Source organism: Pithys albifrons, chromosome 7 (assembly GCF_047495875.1).
Source record: "Pithys albifrons albifrons isolate INPA30051 chromosome 7, PitAlb_v1, whole genome shotgun sequence".
NCBI classification, from domain to species: Eukaryota; Metazoa; Chordata; class Aves; order Passeriformes; family Thamnophilidae; genus Pithys; species Pithys albifrons.
Genome location: NC_092464.1, coordinates 24,011,219 through 24,032,776, shown reverse-complemented (window position 1 = coordinate 24,032,776; position 21,558 = coordinate 24,011,219). Strand labels below are relative to the sequence as shown.

The window sequence follows — 21,558 nt, the reverse complement described above, 5'->3', positions numbered from 1 at the left end:
AACAGAAAGTCCCATCTTTGCAAATTTCTAAGATTAATAATGTGTTTAATGGAATGCTGCATATACAGCAACACAGTAAGACATTTCCTCAACTTAAAATATAAATCAAACTAAAATCAACAAAACTTAATATGCTTTAATTCTTATTTTGCAGTAATCAAACTCGAACGAATTTTAGCCCAGTGAAGCAAGAGTAGTATCTCTACTAACAGAGTAGGTTAAGAAAGCCCACTCCAAATGCAGAGAAAAAGACTATTATTAACAAACCTTAAAAATATCGATTTCCAAGGCTTGTAGTTCTAGTTTGCACTTTGGGGGATGTTATTGTTAAAGCAAAAATGTGTTTGGGATATGCCCATAGGGAGCAACTTAAAGCTGAAGTCTGACAAAGTTTTTAGACACCTCTGGACAATAATGATTTGCAGTTCTACAGCAGAAAATTGCAAGATCCTTATGAGTCTTATAAAAACAAACAAACAAAAAACCCCAAACTAAACTATGACAAAGCTGCAGCTCCTTTTTATAATCTCACAACTGTTTACAGTGTGGCTTTGATTGTGATTTTATTTCTTTAGAAATGAATGAACTATGACACAACACAATATGAGGCAGTGGTGGTATTAGTTCACTGCTAGGTGTATTTTTATAAAATGAAAAGAAACCTAAAAAAATAGTGGAAGACTGGTTAACATCTATTTCTACAGAACACTTTGCTGCATGCATCTTGCAGCATGCTATTCAATTTCACCGCTGTATCTAAATTTAAAGCCATGTTTATGACTCCAGCACCTAATTAAATACTGGTAATTCAATACTTAGTCATTTATATTGACAATCCCTTCCATATTGCCTGCAATTAATCTACAACACCAAAGCAAAATTGCTCCAGCAAAACTTAAGACTGGTTAGAATCACACGGTATCTGTTATTGCTAATGCTCACATCCAGATATATTTCTTAAGAAGTGATAACCACATGTACACAAAAATTTTGATACCCTTAGTGTTTCACAAGTTTGATATTTCAAAACTTTGATCAAAGATGACTGATGAAGTTTCATTATTTTTATATTGTTTGAATGAGCACTGAAGAGAACTGAAAAGCTAAATGCAGAATAAAAGTATACGTCCTGAATAAGTTTTGACCTGAAGTAAGTGAAACACTTATATCAATATAGGAAGTGCTCCAGTCGTCTTATTTTCTGTTGTTGTTATTGATTTAAACAAATGTAAGGGAAGAAAGACTATTTCTTTCCCTGAAAAATAGCATCCTCATCCACATTGACTACGACTATAACTCTGGTCACTCACGTAGTTCCTTTCAACCACTGGTCACAGTGACACGCACACACACATGACCACACACCTGTACTTCAAAGCAGTTCATAGGAAAAATAAGATGCAAATTTCCAAGTGCAAGCTCCTACAAATTTTCATAGGTAAATTATCTTCTATACTGTTTTATGTAACATACCTGTTCGGATTTTAAGGCATCCACTTGCTGCTGAAGATTATTATTTTCACTCTGTGTAATGGCTACTAATGATGTTTCATCTGTCAGCCTGTCTGGCATCCCATGCAAATGTTCTACAAGGGACTGGTGTTCTGCTTTCAGCATTTGCTGGAACTCCTTTCTTTTTGTTACCTCATGACTGCTATCTTTATCTGAACCTAGATTTCCTCTTACATTTATTCCTTCATCAGCTTTACTCCTTGGGCCAGGGGGTTTATTTCTACTTTCAGATGCTGTAGTAGCAGACTTTAGAGATTTTCCTTTAGAGCATTTTGTCTTAGGGTCATTACCACTATGTCCTTTCTTAGCACGGCTATTTATGACTTCTAGTTCTTTACATTTAGCTAGAATTTGCTCTTTCTCATCTTTCAGGGATTTGACTTTTTCATTTAAATGACAAATTTCATTGTCCCTTGACTTCAATTGTTCAGAGAGATCAGAAAGTCTCAGGGATAATTCCAGTTTCTCACGTTGAGTAACCTCAAGTTTTTCCATAAGTTCTGTTGCATCTTTCTCAACAACTTCTCTAGTCTGAGATGTGTCTGCACAAGACAACTTGATTTCTTTACTTCCTTCAGAACCCGGAGTTTTAGTTTTAAATAAAACTGGTCTATTGCTTTGTAAGTGGTGAAGTTTTTCATTCAAAGCCTTGAGTTTGCTATTATATTCAGCTTCCTGCTTCTTCTTGTTCTCTTCCAACTCAGTTTTTGCCTTCAGAAGGGTTGCACATTCTTTCTGGAGCTCTTTATAATTAGCTTCAAGTTTTTTCTCAGTAAATGAAAAAGCACTCTTTTGCCTTTCATTATTCTCTTGGAGTTGACTGTTTTGGTTTTTAAGTTGCTCTTTTTCAGTAATCAGCTTTTCTATTCTTTTTTGCAAGTCCAAAACTTCTGTCTTAGAGCTAACACTACTGTTACAAATTATCTTTTCTTCGGAACTTACCAAAATACTTTTTAATTTCTCCTCCAGAGTTTCGTTTTCCCCCTTAAGAACATTATTTTGTGTTTCTAGTTCTGAACATTTTTTTTGAAGGCTATCCTCTCTCTCCCTCATTTGTTCCTGCATCAACTCAGTTTTAAGCTGCAGCTCTTGAATTTCTTGTTCGAGGGTACCCTTCTCTTTTTCCTCTTGCCTAAGCACTTCAATCTCCTTCTGCAGTTCATGGATTTGAAGTGTCATTTCTTCAGATTTAGAATTTACAAGAGACTGCTGTAAATCTTTCAGATTTGTAATCTCTAACAACAATTGATTTTGCTTTGTGATTAAGACGTCCTTTTCATATTGCATGGCTTCTATCTTTTGACTCATTTCATTTTGTACCTCATCTAACTGCTGTTTATGGTGAATATTCAAGTTATGTTTAAGGCTTTCCATGTCTACCATGTGCTCATTTTTTAAGTCTTCTTTAAGTCTGGAAAGTTCCTCTTCATGACTAAACAGAAGTTTTGTTCTCAGTCTCTCTAATTCTGCTTCTTGAGATTCTGCCATTCTGTCCAAAACTGCATCCTTCTCCCTTTCTAGCATCTCAAGCTTTATTTTGTAATTTGTGACTTCTGCCTCATGTTTTAATTCCAAATCCTTCCTAAATTCAGCGGCAGAAGCCAGCTGAGTTTTTAAATCTTCAATCACTAACTGGTATTTTTCAGCTTCATTTAATCTACATTCCATATCCACTATAGTTTGCTTGGCTCTTTGAACCTGCTCTCTTGAAAAATTCAGTTCCTGGAGAAGATCTTCAATTCTAGTTTGTTGAAGAGACTTCTCTGCTGAAATTAATTCCATCTGTTGTGACAACTCTTGCTTTATTTTTTCCCTTTCCTTATCAGCATCTTGCAATTTCACATTCAATTCATTAATTTTAATATTCAATAAATGCATTTGATCTTTATTAACATTCTCATTCAAACACAGACCTGAAGTTTTCTCCAGTTCTACCTTTTGTTGCAAAAGACACCGTTCTATTTCCACTGCATGTTGCTTAATTAATTCTTGCTTCATTTGTACAATCTGCTGGCCGTGCATTTCATCTAATTCAGCCTGAAGTTGCGCTAGTCTCCTTTGTGTTTCCAATTCCATTCTTTGCACAATGTCAGCTTCAGACTGGCTGTCTTTGTAACATCGTTTCTGCAGTTCTTCCACGGTTCCCATTAACTGCTTTATTTCATCAGAACACTGTCTTTCTTTCTGTTTGTAGGTGGCAAGTTCAGCTCTCATACTACTGATCTGCTGGTTCTTTAGTGAAATCTCTTCTTTCGATTCTTCAAGCAATTTATTAACATCTGATAATTTTTCCTTAAGCTGAAATGAATTTTTTTCTTCTTCTCCAAGTTTTGCTTCCAGCTCTTCAACTAATGCTTCCTTTTCTTGTACTTTACTCAAATCTTCTCCCTCTTTTTTTTGTTTTTCCTTTGAAAAATGAGTAAAATCATGTTCTTATTTTTAGCTAATTACCTGGATATATAAGAACATTTATAGACTTGGCTATTTAGCCTTTTTTAGAATGCTATTGATCATTGATAAAATATAAATAAAAATTATTTTTTGATCTCATTTGGAGCTTTTCCGTGCCTTTGGAATAACTGACAATCACTACTCCATCTGCATCATCATTCCCCTTCTCCTCTCCACTCTTCCCTGCCTCCTCCACCCTCCCAGTATCACTTAGCACTTTTAAAGACAATTACTCTTTTGGGTGCTTTTAAAATGTTTTCCATGAAGGATGAAAAAAAAGTACATGGAGGGAAAAAATTATTCTACCCTATATCTTATATAGTCTACCTTATACGCTAAGACAAAAAAGATTGTTCAAAAAGGTAGTTTATTCTTTTTTTTTCTAAAATAATATCATTTAATTAAGCATTCTAACATACAGAATAGTTTCATATTTTGCTGTAAATATTTCTGCAACTTTTAAAGACATAACGCTGACATAAAATTTTCACTTTTAAATTATACACATATTATGTGTTAATTAACAGAAACAATCTTAAAAACTTAAAATCTTCACATTCATTTTATGTAGCACACTTATTATTTGTGCTTTGGCCCTCATATTTCAAAAGAACTATGAAATCCCATTTACAGTTTAGGAAAAGAGATTTTTATAGTAAGGAAGATACCATTTCATATGTTGTGATTTTCTCCTGAAGATGGGTAATTTGATCTTCAAAATCTTCATTCTTTTTTTGATAATTCTTAAGCAGACATTCTTGTTCTTCTAGCTGTTGCTGATGCAAAAGTATCTGTTGCTTGGCTTGCAATAGATCAGCAGCTGTGCAACTATGGCTGCTGTTCCTTAGGGCTTCACTTGCCTGCAACTGGAATGATAAAAAATAAAACCTAAAATACATCAAGTTTTTCAGAAACAGTTTGCACTACATACAGAAAGAGTCATCTTCACTTTCTTCCACATCACAAGGCCAAAGATTATAGCAAAAATTCCTAAGTTCTTCTGGAGGAACTGAAACACCCTTATTCACTTGGGATGGCCAACCAATAAAAAGATATTTAATAAAGTATTAAAGGTGAGCTAAGACAGGACACCAGCGTCTCAGAAACATTTCTAAGTAGTCAAACTAACTAGCAGAAACTACTGAGCCCCAAATCAGATTTTTAATAATAAAAGCTCAGGCTTCAGAATATAGTGCACTTGAAGCTCAAAATGAGTTATATAATGTGCTTAAACAGCACAAATGCTACAATATTCAACTGCAACATTGTAAGCGTAGTCTGAGTGCCTACAGCACCTCAACCATGCTTTGTAGAAGGAATGTTTCTTGAAGCTTCACATCATCATTTAAATCGCCATCTAATAACACCACAAAAGGCAGGTTTTATCTAAAAATACAGGAAGGACTGCAGCATGAAGTTGTGGCCTATGGAAGCTGATGGCTGGATCTTCTGTTTTCAAATGGAAAATGTTGGATTTCTGTCCAAAGCTCTGAGAAGTAAATACACAAGTGTTTTTCCACAAGATAACTGCCATAATTCAGTACTTACCAGAAGCTATTATCACATACTAGGACAGAAAACAGACTAATCTTTATCATTTTATACTTAATTAGTGTAATAAATCAGGTACTATAATGACAACTGTAGGACCAGTAAAAGTGCTGATCTATACATAGAGACTAATTCTTCAAAAATGCATAGGAAATTTTATGCTTCTGCAGAAAATAGCCATTTATGGACCTTCCAAAGCAAGACCTGTTTTTACACCCAAATATACCTTGGTAGCCCTGTAACTCACATGCTGAAACTGAATCTGCAGTTTCTGACTTTGCTCAGTAAGCTCCAAGAACTCCCTCATAGTTTCATCCTTTTCTTTCCGTGCCTGCTGTAGGTTAGTAGTGAGCTGAGTGATAATGTCATCTCTTTTTTTGATAGCAGCTTCAAATTCTTGCAGCTATAAAAGATAAAATTTAAACTATTAATGCACATGAAAGCCACAGACAAAACAATACTAGCTAATTTTAGTTAAGTGGGAATAAATCATCCCCAATCTCTCTCTCATTTAAAAGATGTCACACTACTAGCATTTATGTTTCCACAACTCTATTTGTAAATATTTCAGAAACATTTTTTTTCTCCCCCATTTAACCATATATGACCTCTCTATAAAATACAGTTAAGAAATAATAAAAACTTGAATTTTTATGAAGGTTACTTAAATATATAACTTGTTTTTAAAATTAAAAGCATAGCCACATAAACCATCATAAAGAAAGTCAGAACATCTAATAGTGTTTCAGCAATTTTATACAACTCATGTTCTCACACTTTTCCCACAATAAATGCAAGCCATCTCTCACTGACAGTGCAATGAATTGTATTCATCACACTAGAAGAAACTAACAGATACCATGCAGTGTCCCACCTTGTGAACCCAGAGAAATGATTCATAACTACATGACAAAATCAGTTCAAGCTGCAAAACTGATACAGTATCTTTAATAGATGAATATTTTGTAATTTGTAATAATGAAGAAATTATAAGAGTACAAAAAATTCTTTGCAACTGTTTTACTTTTTTTTCTAGGATTACACTCAAGCAGTCAGAAATTCTATAATATTAACTGGTAATATTTTTCTGTGTACTTATATAAATATATTACTCACTTTGAAGCCCCTTTGTCAATTTGAACTCTTTAAAGGCCAGTGGAAGCCTCATCTCTACACATTTCAAATTTCTTAAATCATTAGTCACTTTCTCTGTTTTGTTTACAATGTTTCCCCCAAAAAACTTCAGAGTTATATGATGAGTCTTGGATGCTAACCGAGTAATGCTTCCAGATAAAGTTTACTGATTTAGAGGATCATGACATAAAAAACCAAAGTCCCAACTACAATTGAAACTAGGCAAAGAATTTGAGGAAATTATTTTCAAGTGCTTTTCAGAACACTGGAGTGAACTCCTACTTTAAAAGCATGGGTCTAGTGAAAACACTAGATTTTTGTCATAGTAGATAAAATCAGGCACAGATCAGGAACTTAACTGTGTCACACCTTTGCTTTTGCATCTGTTCAATGAAATCAAGTAAGTAAATTTGTCAGCTCCACTTCACACAATGTTATATAATTTTCAACTTTTAAAATTCAATTTCTCTTCTTGACACAACAGGCAGAACTGAAGTACATAACCACCTTCCCCAATTCCCTTTTACAATTCTTTTTGTTTCTTCTGAAAAATAAACCATATTCATTTCTCAACGGAAATATTATGCACTCTACCACTACCACAAAAAAATATGCTGCAACTATTAAACTATTACTGTACCACAGCCCAAAGTCCCAGATTTGGTTTTAATATATTTTTATTTTTAAAATTGTAATTATAGGCATTTAAAAAATGCAAACATTTTCATTTTTCGCTCTTTCAGGAAAAACTAACAGTTGTTACAATTGTAAGAAACTAAAATTATGTTTATTTTCTTTATTATGCTATGACTATTATGCTTAGCACAACAGATACAGACACAATAATTAAAATTCCAACACCAGAAAAAAAACCCTTCCAGGGCAACCACTTAACTGGTGGTATGGTGGAAAACATGACATCTATTTTCACAAACAAAATACAAATGCAAGCAGAAAAAATTGTAACTGTGCAATGACAATGGAGAAAATACCTGAATGTTAGAACTTTGGGGGTTTTTTAATTCTATAGTGCTTTGCAAAAAAATAGGAAAACACAGTGACACGACCTGAATCCAAATTAAAAGAGTAAGTAAGACATGAAGCACAACAAATCACTGACTTGAGTGCATTTTACCACTGGCTCAAACTGGAAGAATATTCTTTACTTTAAAACCTAACTTTATATTCCAGCTGTATTTCTAAAGTAAGAAATGCTTCTCTGTAAACCCAAATTATTTTATTTTTTTAATTAAAACATTCTGACACAGTTGTTTTTGTATTTCAGGCTGTGAAGTCTGACATACAAACACATTTTGGTTCAGTCATGTTATTTATGCTATTCCTTAGGGAGTAAAACCTGAGGTTTTTGCAAACTTGGAGGAACAGGAAGGTATTAAAGAAATACAGTCTTTGCCTAACTAGGGAGGAATCAGGGCTTTTCTTGAAGAAAACCGTCTTTCCATTCCTGATTGGAAGACAGTCACTGTTAAAAGACTGGAATTTTAGTCACAAAATACAGAGAAAAAGGACACATTATGGAAATGCCATTCAAGGTAATAGAGCACATGGTATATCATTGAAATAAATTATGTGTAATTAATTCTGTATCACACACTGACTGCTTTCTGAACAGTTGCCATTAAATGTGAACTCTTTCTGTTGATGCTCTGCATTTTTGCATCTAACCAAACAGCAAGTAGAAAGCAACATAAGGTAATTATACCTGTTGCAATCCTTCTGTACCATACGCTGCCCTCATTTCTTCTATCTCTCTGCTTAGCTCTTCAATCTCTTGTTGTTTTCCAGTCAATTCATTCTCCATCACCTCTAGCTGCGTGTGAGAGAGTTGCATTCCATGCTCTGAACGAATCTCTCCAACGCCAAATTCTTCTTCCTAAATCAATCCAAGTTCCTTTACACGCCATTTTTTGTTTTATCACAGCAAGTAAAATCAAATATCAAATTCTGTACCAAATGCCACCTTAAAACATTATCATACAATACAACATTGAAGATCTTGTTGCCATGGCAACCTCCTTTGTTAGTATAATTCACACTTCAAAAGCACTCACATAAAGCTTTGCTGCAACTTCTGCTTTATAATCTTAGCCTTAATAGATGAAGTAAATTGGTTTGCATTTCAAGTTTAATGATACACTACATTAACGTAGCAAACAATGCAAATGCAGAGCACAGCATGCAAAATAAAGTATTAGTAACACAGTTTTTGTGCAAAACAAACTGAGGCTTTTAGTACTCTCCATTAGTATTACAATTCAATTTGCAATACTGTACCCTTATTAAGTCTGCAGGTATAGCTGATCTTGTCTCAAAACTGCAACCATTTACCTGTATAAAGATAATTTCTAAATACATTATTTGAAATAATGCTTGATTTCCTATTTCCCATTTATTTGAATCTTATGTGGCAACTCCAGGAGACCCACAGGAATAGTTATGCTACAAAAATTCATTTCATTTGAAATACAAAATAGCTTTATATATAGCAAATTGCACCAAAGTAAGCACCGGTAACAGGTAAAACATCCAACTTCCAAAAATTGATACTGTCTAAAAACAGAAACCTTGTTACAAATCTAAATATCCAGAGAAAACGAAGGAATTCAGATTTAAAGGTCAATGCAAAGCTTTATACTTTACTTTATTAAAATACACTACTATTGCATTTTAAATTATATGTTTAATATTTCATATATTACTAAACATAGTTATGCTTTTTGAAAGATCTTTATACACCACAAGATTTACTCTTTCTGAAAGTCACCTATCTCTCGATAGTGAATGAAAGGCAGTATCACAGACTCTCATCTCAATTGAAGAAATTTGGGGAAATTGAAAAAGAGAATATACATTTGGTATAAGACATTTGAAAAAAAATCCTTTTGCTCACCTAACACAGCAAGCCCTTTCAGCTTCTATGAGAATTTTGGTTCCACGCACTGTGCAAAAACCAGTAACAACAAATCTCCAAAAGGCAAACACAAGCCAAAGTAGCAGCTATAGGTTAGAAAAAATGAAAAGAACATGCTGTGTACTTGTGAGTAACCATAAAACAGACAGGCAGGCTATTAAAAGAGCAGACCAATATTTAAAAATGAGAAAGCAAGAACAGCTGTGTTTCTCCTGGGAGATCTCTATTACATCAGAGCCTGAAACAAAAATAATGGTACCAGAAATGGAAAGGCAACATAGTATTTCACATGCAAATACTATGTTGAAAACAAAAAAAAAGCTATACCTCTCAGATGTCTGCCACAGCCTAGATCAGGACTTCCTTACAAAGAACTATCATACGTGAGCAAATCACTAAGTGCACTGTTACAACTGGGATCAATATAGTCATTGAGTTGGTATTAAGAGAATGAATAAATCTGATTTAGAGAAGAATCTGCAGAGATGACACAGTGTCCTCTCAATTTCTTTCTCAGTAAAAAGAAGACACCACAGAGAGATTACTACCTTAGTTGAGAAAGACTAAAGAAAATTGCAGCAAACAGCAGTCCAGACAATTCATAGAGGAACTGTGTATCATTTGTGTATTGCCAGATGTTCACTCTCTGTTCAGATATACCAGTTTCTACTAAGTGCCTGGCACCAAAGTCTTTATTCAGATTTTGGCACATGTCCCAGATTAGTAACAGCAGTAGTTTAATAGAAACTCTATTATGTAATCCTTCCTTTCCCTTTTTTAACACCCATTTAATTTAGGCTTAATTGATAAAGATGTATGTGAGTATAGTGATCTACCACAGTGGACACGCTTCCTGTGAATCACAGCTATGTGAAACAATCAAAGACTCTTGGAAGCTTTATAACAAGAGCTAATAGGAAGGGCATGAAAGCCTTATCTCATTAGATGTTCCAGCCTCCTTAGCAGCTGAAAATTCTACAAAAGACCTTTAACTTACAAAAGGGCTTTTGCTACACACATTCAAACCAACTGTCCGGTTCATCAGAAATCCTGCCTCGTTTCACAGGAGTCTGGACTCTTAACACATCACACAAGTAACATAGTAGTCCATGTTGTTTCTCATATGATACCTTCTTCTTTCAAATGCCTTATGTCTTCTGGCAAAGTGGAAGTTGAAATGTGTCAAGACAACAAACAGCACAGCTATCTGTGAAAAAAATCAGACAGACGGCCACAGCAGGGTGCTGTGCTGAAGGAAACCTTGGGAGCAGCCTGGCAACTCCTGGCATGACAAATTCTGCTGTGTCAGAGCAGACAGGAAGATGGGAATGAGTTATTAGCTTCAAAATATCTTGATTTTAACTTTTCACTCAGCAATACATGAATTCAGTAGTCCAGAGGCCAGCCTGAGTGTTATCAGTGTCAACTCAAAGTCTACAGGACTCCTGAGTTTCGTCTTACGGCCTCAGCGATTCACTCGTACAGAGTTTGGCTGCTGGTCCATAAACACTCTTAACGTAGATTCTTGTAATTTCTTCCTGAAAAGCTTTGCAGTTCACCTTTAACACTGAAGGGTCCTTAGGCCTTAATACCTTATGAGATGCTTAGTAACACATCCCAGCAAATGATTTAACATTTAAAGAAACAATCAAACCACATAGCATTTTAATATAACAGAAGCACAAAGTAAAAAGAGCTCTGGATAAAACCGCATAAGCAAATAATCCCAAAGTAAGAAAATATTATACTTTACAATACATGAGCTACTCAGCAGCAACAGTTTTGGTGAACAAAAGATATGAAACAAATTAAGGTTATGGAAGTCCCTCAAAGCACATTGTGTCTGGTTGTTCTTCCTTCATTGGATTTTCAAAATAATTCACAGAAATAGTATTTACTATTATAAAGTAAAATCTACAGGGTAATGGCTAAAAATAAAGGTTTAATTTATATTTCATCAGTAAATACATATGCTTAAGACAAATGAATCTTCTTTCAGAGAAACGCATGGAAAACGAAATTCCACAACTGAATTAAGGCAGCAATTCATGACAATTGCCACCAGAGGTCAGGATTAAATTTACGAAATCACTATACCCTGTTCAATGTTCCTTAGACCTTGAAGACCTGAAATTGTCCCTCAGAAATAAGAGTAATAATTTATAATGGTTACCTACTTACAACATTAATGCCAGTACTACAGAGATTTCCCTTTGTAGATAGAAAATTCATGCTCGGCATAAATCAATATATACTGTTCAGTCATTGGAAAGCATAGAAAATACCTTAATACACAAAAAAAATATAACCCTATTACATATGGGCAAGCAGACTTCTGCTTAAAACATCTGTTTGATTTGGTAGTAGAAAGATACAGAAGCATCTGGAATGGACTAAGAACTTTACCTCAGGTTTTTTTCCTGTCTCCCCCTCCATTTACATTTCGGAAATCTGATTCCCTCATAAAAATTAATATTTAGATCTCAAACAATGCTTGTCAATGTCCTTAGCTCTCCTCAAACTTCTAGTTACGTCACAACTGACTAGCTGAGAAACTTAGCTAAAATTAGCAACTAGGTCAACCTGGGAAAATTAGTTTCAGTGTATTTTGGAGGGGGGGGAGGGTTGGGGTTTATTTTATACTTCATAAACAAAAGGCAATGTTCAGTTTGTGATGAAAATAATTACAACCCTATATTATAAACTAGGTAAGTAACTTCTGAAGGATAACAATTAATGGCTTTTTAAAATACCATGGCTTGATATATTTTTCTATATATTAACAGCACAGCAACAAGTTTCTTTATGTAGTAAAGGTACAGAATGTTGTTAAAATTTAAAAAAAAACTAACAACTTTGTAGACTTCGTATTAACCATCTTTTCAGACGTACACTTTGCAAATTGGGAAGAGAGTCAGTGAGAGCAAAAAAAATCAGGTGGAACAGCCTTTCAGTTAAAGCATAAAACTGAGACATACAGAAAATGTAGGGGCAACTTTACCTTACACAGTTATAAAACCCCTCCAAAATCTTAACTGACTAAGTAGGTGTCATTGTCATTCTTGCTCAAACTGAGTAATTTGTCCCAAAAGACAAACTCATATGAAAGACTTGCCAATCTTCAGTTTGGCTACTACCTTGATAGTGTACGTATTAGAAAGGTGGCAGAACAAACTGATTGAGAGGCTGTATTTACAATAAATTTCCTTCAAGACAAGAATTCTTATATAAACATACACTGGTTCCCTTAGTTTTACTTAGACAACTGTACTGGTTTATAATTGTGAGTCTGATAAGTCTCCTAAAGAAGGAAGTACTTACCACTGATTTTTAACCAATTCTTCAAGAGAAAGTACTGAAGAACTAAAAACCTCTGACTTATTTTATCAACTACAAAAAACCAAACTATGAACTATTTCAATTTGAAGTATGTCAACCCCAATTTAATTTCTGGAAAAAAAATTAATATAGATGTTCTAATCAATGCAGAAAAAGAAGTACCAACAGGCCAGTTTTTATAGAAGTGTGGTGTCTTATAATTCTGACAAAGAGGTCACATATTGGTAAAAAAGATAAGCTCAAGATTTTATGCAACTTCATAATTACATTGTTACAGACAAAATTTAATGTATTCTCATCTTCTCCAACTGAAAAGGCTTCAGATAATTTTATTTACAGTATAGCCATGAATGTAAGCAGGGCTTTTAATAATAAAAGTAACACTACAGCTGATATGAATCATATTGAAAATTCAGTTCCTAAAATATATGCATTCCTAAACATGTTGTCTCCCCATTTAAGATACCAAACAATTGTAATTAGCTGGAATTAAAAAAAACTTACTAAGATAGCAACTTTGACCACTTGAGCTTCTTCATCAAATCCAGTATCATGTTACTATTCACAAGTTTTGTCTTGCCTATTTATGTCTTAGAAAATAACTCTCAGAAAGGTAAAAAGTACTTTTGCAGGAATGAAAAGTGCCTAGAAACGCATCTGTCATTGCATTTTTAAGAAAGTCTGAGATTTTTGCAAGGAACGTTCAGAAGGCAGTCTAACTGTAACTCTGTTGTCTTGAGTATCTGAAAAATTGCTCCCTAATATCCTCTGCAGGTACCTACTGAAATCTTTGAAGACTGAAGAATGGTAAAATTACATGTTTGGATATGAAAACTCAATTTTAAAATGAGAGCTTTGAATTCAAGTGATACCAAACCCAAAACACTAAAATCAGAACACATCCACAATTACCATGAGGCATTGTACCAGATCTTTTCTGTATGCTGTTGCCTTGTGCAAAGATGTGTTTTCTCAAGCTTCTGCAATCAGGCTCCACAACTGCTTTCTACCACCTCAGAAGTGATCAAAATTTCACTGTCATATTTCACTGTGTATGTAATATGTCTCACTTGTAAAAATACATACATGAACACCAATGACATTGTCAACTGTTTTCAAGGGTTCATTCTTCCCATACTGCAAATTCCACTTACAAGTAATCACATACCGTGGTGATGCATATTCCAAAAAGGTGCAGTAAGGTCATAGCAGTTGTTCAAAAGTGTGTCTGCTACACTCAGTGGCAAACTGTGTGCTCATACTGCCCTATCATCTTACCGTACAGAAAGAAAAGTCTGATTCTTTTTGCTCCTTGCCACTTGAATTCCTTGGACAAAATAAACCACATTTCATCTATGAAAAGTACTAGATCTTTAAACTGATTTTTTTCCCCAGGTAGACTTGGCTTTAACCCCTTAGACCTACTGTTGTAGTTTGGGATTATTATGTAAATTCTCTCCCCTGCCACTTAACTGCCCACGCCAGCAGTTAACAAAAGAAGCAGTTAACTGTTGATCGCTGGGGTGGGGGCAGGTTTGTCTCTTTTGGGTTTTTTTTGGATATTCTCCTCAGTCTTGGCTTGGCGGAACGGGGGAGTGGGGGCTCCAAGGAGGCAGGCTGCCCTGCTGGTTACTGCTGGGGTTTTCCCTGGCTGTCTTGCTGCTGCCTACTTCGGACTACTTTTTCCTGCCGTGCTGCTGCCTGCCTTGGATTTGCTGCTGGTTGCTCGTACCTTTCTGCTTCTTGGACGGGGAACACAGGGGGAAGAGACTGAGTCCATCTGAAAGCCCACTGCTCGTCTGTTTCGCTGGAGAGGGACTGAAACTCACTCTGCAGCCAGCCGGGCTGTGACAAGGACACTTAAGTATAACCTTTTCTCCCGGAGGAAAACCTGCTGGGTTTTGTTCTTGTTTTTTTTTTTCCTCTTATGGTGTTGGGGAAGTGGGTTGCACTAGTCTGTTTACATATATATATATATATATATATATATAGCAGTTATCCTTCTTGTATTAAAATTCCTTTTCTTAAATTTGATAAAGAGTGGTGTGATTATTGTGGAGGAGGCCCCTCCCCTGCTTGTGGGTAAAACATTTTGGTTTTTCCCCTCAAACCGAGACACCTACCTCTCCCCAAAAGTAGTTTTCTCTTTCTTTGATTTACAGCACTCCCAGGCAGCACTATTGAAATCTTCTATTTCAAAAGTGACAACCTCAGATGTAATTTTTTAGAATTAACATCACAAAAAACATGCCGTAGGAACGAATGCAATTGACCAGACTAAGGGTCCACCTTTCAGTACTCTGTATTTGAAAGCAACCAATCATGAAAGTGAGGGAACATTTCACTGGTATTCCCAAGTGCCTTCTAACAACACACCAGAAAAAAGTAAGGGTGCTTATAACAACGGCAGGAGGAAGAAGAGGGTGAGAAAGAGTCAAACTGGAGAACACAGGTACAGGAAAAGAATTCAACTAATGACCAAAATCAGCTCTAGGAAGAAAACTCTAACTGGGATTTGATGACAGAGTTTGCAAAGAAAAGCTATTGACTGCATCTTAGGACAAGTTGAGCTGAATGTTAGGAGGACCCCAACTTAAGAACAGGGAATGAAGGAGAACAGGTTTTCAAGAGAGAGGGAGGAAAAATATTAAGAAAGCAGGAAGAACAGTGCTTGGAGTAAGCTGGAAAGGCTGGAAAAGAAACTAGGCTTTAGAACGACTGAGGAAAGAAAACAAAGAACAGGAAAAGGCTGCAAAGATAGAGCTAAGAAACCACGCAAGGAGAAAAAGGAGATGGGCAAGGGAATGTGCAAAGATTGACAGGAGCCATTACAGACAGTGAAGAATTTACAAAAAACTAAGGGATACAAAACAGATACAGAACTGACTAAGAGAAGAGGCTGGAACAAGGAGCAGGTGAAGACAGGTCATTTGTTGCGAAAGAAAAGTGATTCCCATTTTCAGGGCATGCCTAAAACTGCCCACTGCAGTAATGATTTTCCTTTTGCACCACACAGTGTGACAGGTCAGGGACACACTGGCTGCTGTATTTATTCTTTAGGCTTCACATAAGCAGTTATAAGGCTAGCATGGAACAAATAGCTATCCTAATGCATAGTCATCTTCTCTTACAAAAGGCTAAATCAAGAGAGGAACAAAGTATTCTAAACCAATTTTACTTCAGCAATGACACATTTCATTACTTCATCCCCTCTTACTTGTTGCCAAGCTTAAGATTCTGCAGTGTGTTTTAAAGTGTTTAGCACAGAGATCTGCAAAGCAAAACAGTTTGTCCCTACAGAGAGGGAACTGAGACATGAAAAATTAATTTTTTTAACTAGAAACAATTATTTACTGTATTCAGATACTCCACAGCTATTTCTTGCAAGCATGTTCTTGACTGACATTTATGCATGAGGTAGCTTAGTCCTTACAAACATGACAAATTGCTTTATTTGACAGGACCAAAGTTCCATATATGCTACTACCCTTCAGTGTGACAACTGTAGATGCCATCTGTGGTGGGTTGTCCCTGGTGTTATGGGTTCACCTAGGTGGGCCTAGATTTGAGCTCTGGAGTTTGGACTAGGCCGAAGCTGTCAGCTGACTTGAGCTGGGCTGAGCCAACAGCTGACCTCTTCTAGCCAGCAATTTTGTATTCCATCCCACATTATGACATCATCTCCAGGGAAGTAGGAACCAGTGTGGGAGTGGTTAAGGCAGTCGCTTCTCAGCCCTCCTCTTGGGAGGACGCACGATGCTGTCCCAAGGGGGATGGAGAGGACCAGGCCCACCACTGGCTCACAGGGTACCTCAGGAAAGTAAAATGTGTTGTTCTGGATCTTTCCTTTCTGCTTGAGTTTGTCTCCCTGGGGAATAAGTCTTTTCTTAAGTAATGTGTAGTTAAGATAGTAGAATTTGTGTGTTCATTATGAAGTTGAGGTGGGGAACTTGTTGTTGCAGACTTGTGTGAGTGTGTATTTGTACTCTCTTCTAATTGTCTCTTTCTTTCTGTGAAAAATATATGTAGATTTAGTATGAATGCGGTTTGAAGTGGTTTTTTTTTTCTTTCCCCTCTCTTTTCCTCCCTTTCCGTGGTGTTAGGAGGGAGGCTTTTCTCTCTGTGCTTGGGGGGGTTGGCAGTTGCTTATCTCAAACCAAGACACCTGGCTAAAGCTAAGCTCCCTCCACAGTAACTCCCCCACCAGGAGGATAAAGGAGAGAATTGGAAGGGAAAAGCAACAAAAATTCATGGGCTGAGATAAAGACAGCTTAATAAATGAAAGAAAACAAAACATCCGAACAACAAGTGATGCAAAGGCATTCACTCACCACCTCCCATTAGCAGACTGACACTCAGCCAGTTGCTGAACAAGGCTGCTTTGAAACTCACTAAAACGTAATTGACTTGTTAAATAGTTTCTCACAGAAAATTAGTAGAAATTATGCACAGTCATTACTCCAATGGCAATATGAAGTATTAATACAACCTTAAGGATGACACTGTTACAACAGTTTACGTATCTGCTGCATTATTTATTAAAGTAGCCATCCTATTATGTAGTTGACATAATGCTTTAATGGTACATTAATCATACTGGTAATAACATGTAACAGCTTTGTCTATAAGATCATGTCTGCTCTTTCTTTCCTTCTCATTTTGAACAACTATGAACAGCATTGCTGTAAACATGTAACAGAAAAGGTTGAAAGAAAAGTTAGGAAAAACATTACTTCAGTCTTACCTCAGAACTGTAATCTTCTACTGTGGCAGAAATTTCACTTTCTGGCTAAAATAAAACATAATAAAATAAAATATTAAAATATTTATCATTACGGCATGCTAGACAACACATTTGCCATCTGTTTCTGAGACTGTACAGTATTTGAAAATATTGAGGTGTACATGAATTTGACAAGAGTATATATATACATGTAGTGAAGGGCACTTTCACTTCCTTGAAATTTCAGCTTCAAAAAAGTGACTTTGCTGTTGAACTATGATCACAGAAACATTATAATTACATGACAAAATCTACAAACAACCTACAGGTACTAAATACCATTTTGGAAATATAACTTAATTTTTTGGGTTTTGTTTTTATTTTTTGAAAAGAAATAAGGAGTGCCATGGAAAGGACTTGTCTCTGATAGATCACTTTTACCTAACTGGGAACTTTGCCAGCTTAAGAACAACAATAATACATAGAATGTCATTTTCATACATTCAAGACTCTTGATACTGACTAGAATTTTAAAACAAACACTTGTGCTATGCTTCAGCTTCCAGAAACCAAGGAAAGCTAAAAGGACAAAGACTCAAGTCTTGTGACCTAATGAATCAGAGTAACTAAAGGAAGAAAACCTTAACAAACGGAGCTAAACATGCCATGGTTGAGGCCTGAATTAGATACAGTGTATCTTGATGAACTACATAAAATGTATCATGCTTAAGAATCAAAATGTTAGTAGGAAAATAAGTAACTTATCTATATAAGGTGCACTATAATACACACACTTTACACCTCAAAAATTAAAACCTTGAGTTAGAACTATTTTAACAGAAATGGAAAGTACATAAAAGACTTTCCCAAAATTCACTTAGCATGACACCCAGACTCACGTTAAATGAGTCTCAATTTTATATTGAATTCCGTCAGGCTTATTTTAGAGGGAATATAGTCAGTTTTGTATCAGTAGATATAAGTAAAATCTGGAATGTCAGCTGTGTTTTTCTTGTTTTGTTGGCTTTTAAAAAAAGAAATCTGCTACTCAGACCTGCTGCAGAGCTCTGTAGACTCTACAATCCCAATATTGATTCTACCTATTTTGAAATCCAGTATGTAGCACCAAAATGGAATTAACACAAAAAGGTATTATTTTATGTTCAAAGTGGATAAACTAACTTAAAATATTAAGGTGGAAATTAAAAATTCATACAGCACATTTATTTTTAAAAGTAAATACGGTCCACCTTAAAAATAAGCCACAAACTGAAAGAGGAATCAAAAGTATGTTTTAAAACTCTAGGGTGACAAAACTGTTTCTGCTATGGAATACAAAAAAAATCATGCTTACAAAAATATATTTATTCCATACTTTATTTATATGAATATTTGTGTGTATATGCATTTATACACATATAAAAAATTTACATCGTGTTTGTAGTCTATGTCCTTTCTCGAGGACAAAACCCTCTAGCAGAAATCAAAAGAGAGAAAACCACACTATGCCTTTTTTTTCATAACACAGGTAACAAAGACATGGTCATTATCATCCTACAATTCTTCATGGTTTCTTCTGATTCAGAAGATTTCACAAATAATGATTAGAAGTATTCCTACAGAAGCTCAGAAGAATTCCTATAAATTTATATATTTATCTAGATCTAAGTATTCATCAAGTCTCTATATAGTGCCTGAAATACAAATGCTTCTCCAACATGCAAAACACAGGGACAAGTGGTCTTCTTATATAATTTTTCCTTGTAATGCTTTTGAATTATATAAACAGTCCCTTGTTTATAAGAAAGATGAAAAATGAATTTTTACATTCTGGGATAAACTCAAACCTAGTAGATAATCTTAGTAAAAGTCAAAAAACTTGCAGATTACAGTTCAGGTGAGAGTGAGAAAATATGATCTTCAAAGGAAGGTGACTACTAAAAATAATTATCTAATTTTTTAATGGTAATTTGGCCAGATATATTTTTTATAAAATAATATATTGCTGGTCCTTTCTAAGTACCAATCTAAATTTAAAAAAAAACAACAACAACAAACAAACAGCAAAACAACCAAACCTAAAATAATTTAAAAAATATTGGCAAAACCCACATAGTGCTCCATTAGTTTAGGAGTGCATTATCTGTTATCAGCATAAGTAATAATGTCTCCTTCAATCCTAGATCTAGATAGTTTTTTTGTTATTAAAACCAAGTATTTTTGTCACACATTAGACCCCAACACTGCAAGACTGTATGCTATTTTTTTACTATGAGAATCTGTTACATTTCAAGCAGTCATCTTGCACTCCAAGTGACTATGCTCACTTCCTAAGACCTGACCAACTTTATTTCAAAATCCAGTTTCTTGCACCATTTAGCCACTCATTCTGTGTGCTTCAATTCTTCTTTGGTCAACAGAAGCAATTAGGTTTTACACAGCCCATCTGTCTGAACCACACGGGTCTGGTTTAAAAGGAAATATTCAATATTTCAAAAAAATAACGTATACACACATTGCTGGCAACACAACATCTTTTGACAGGATGATGGCAAGAAAGCTATTCATCAGTCTTCTCAAAGCCTTATGGAATTTGAAATAGGCATTCGCTAGACTCTGACCATTGTTTTGCACATATTCTACCAACTACATCCCACAGTAATTTCTTGCTACAAAGTTTTTCTTTTCTGGCAAGATATGTCAATTTTTTATGTAGTATTTTCTTCACAGACAATGTGGTTCATAGTTAAAATACACTGAGCAGACATCTCAAAGACTCCTTATAGGCAACTATCTCTATCAATGTTGCAGGAGATACCTTTAAAGACAACACTTAAGTATTTAGAAAATTAAAAATCACTTCCATCTACATATATTCTTCAGAGGAAATACTGCAAGCTGATACAGAAAAAAGGAGAATATCTGTGGAACACAGCAGGTCAGTTTTAGATTAACTTGTTTCTGTACACAGCTCAGAAGTCACATCCTTTGGCGCTGGAAAACCAACATTATCACAGGATTCACAAAAGAATTCATACACAAAATTGGCCACAAGAACTTAAAAGTGAATTCTGTGTTTCTTTAGAAACTTTCGTAGGTGATAATCAAACATTTTGCAAGAAAGGACATCCAGTACTAAACTACTTCAATTGCAATGTATGAAGATATGAGGGCGAGAACCAAAACTGAGTATTCAGGAACAGAATTCTACCTGAAGTAAATTACTGGCATTTTTATGACCTGAGTGAAAACTGTTACAAAAATGTAACTACAAAACGCTGGAGTCATTTTTGAACATGTATTAGCCAGTGGTAGAAGCAAAACCAAGTTATTTTGGCTTGGCCATTTTCAGATGGGTCTCTAGCAATTCACAGAGGATCACAAATAAGTCTAATTAAGAGGACTCTTACTAGAAAGTGATGTAAAGAAAATGTAAACTGAAAATCCCAGTCATGAAACACTCTCCTTAGGTCATCCTTAACTTTACAGGTCTTTATTACTTGTAGGACTTTCTGAATATGAAAGGTTATTCTTACATATTGTCTCATCATCTCTTAGTTCCTAATACAAAAGCCATTCAATTCAAATTACCTGGTAATTTATTAACCAAACCAATTTACCATGATCAGATTTGAATTGTGTGCATCTTAGTGGATATAAATGTCTGCCAAATCTGAATACAATCTGCAGCAAGGTACCAGACTCCTCAGCGTATAAATTCCTTGCATCAGAAAACACCACCAGAAGAGAGGTAACCTAAGTATTCAATCAGGTTTCTATTCTTTGGTAACATGGCCTTATAAATATTTAATCTAAAGTGAAATACTCAGTAACTCTTCAAAGACCATTCTCAAACACAGGTAATTTCCGTGTCTGTCAATCTATTATCTATGAGTACTCACAGATATAAAGGAAG

At 35.2% G+C, this 21,558-nt stretch overlaps 1 protein-coding gene across 6 annotated transcripts in view; it reads right to left on the bottom strand.

The window, feature by feature from the left end:
- The window catches only part of AKAP9 (A-kinase anchoring protein 9), a 112,572-nt gene that overhangs the window by 62,581 nt on the left and 28,433 nt on the right, over nt 1–21,558 (bottom strand). For 3 of the 6 annotated variants that reach the window (XM_071560674.1, XM_071560676.1, XM_071560675.1), the window contains exons 3-8: nt 17,664–17,708; nt 8,944–8,997; nt 8,372–8,542; nt 5,762–5,917; nt 4,632–4,829; nt 1,474–3,918 (exon numbers count right to left, since the gene is read on the bottom strand). In XM_071560674.1, coding sequence (XP_071416775.1) covers nt 1,474–3,918; nt 4,632–4,829; nt 5,762–5,917; nt 8,372–8,542; nt 8,944–8,997; nt 17,664–17,708 — 3,069 coding nt within the window. The remainder of the gene's footprint in view (nt 1–1,473; nt 3,919–4,631; nt 4,830–5,761; nt 5,918–8,371; nt 8,543–8,943; nt 8,998–17,663; nt 17,709–21,558) is intronic. The other 3 variants (XM_071560679.1, XM_071560677.1, XM_071560680.1) reach the window with 3 other exon arrangements.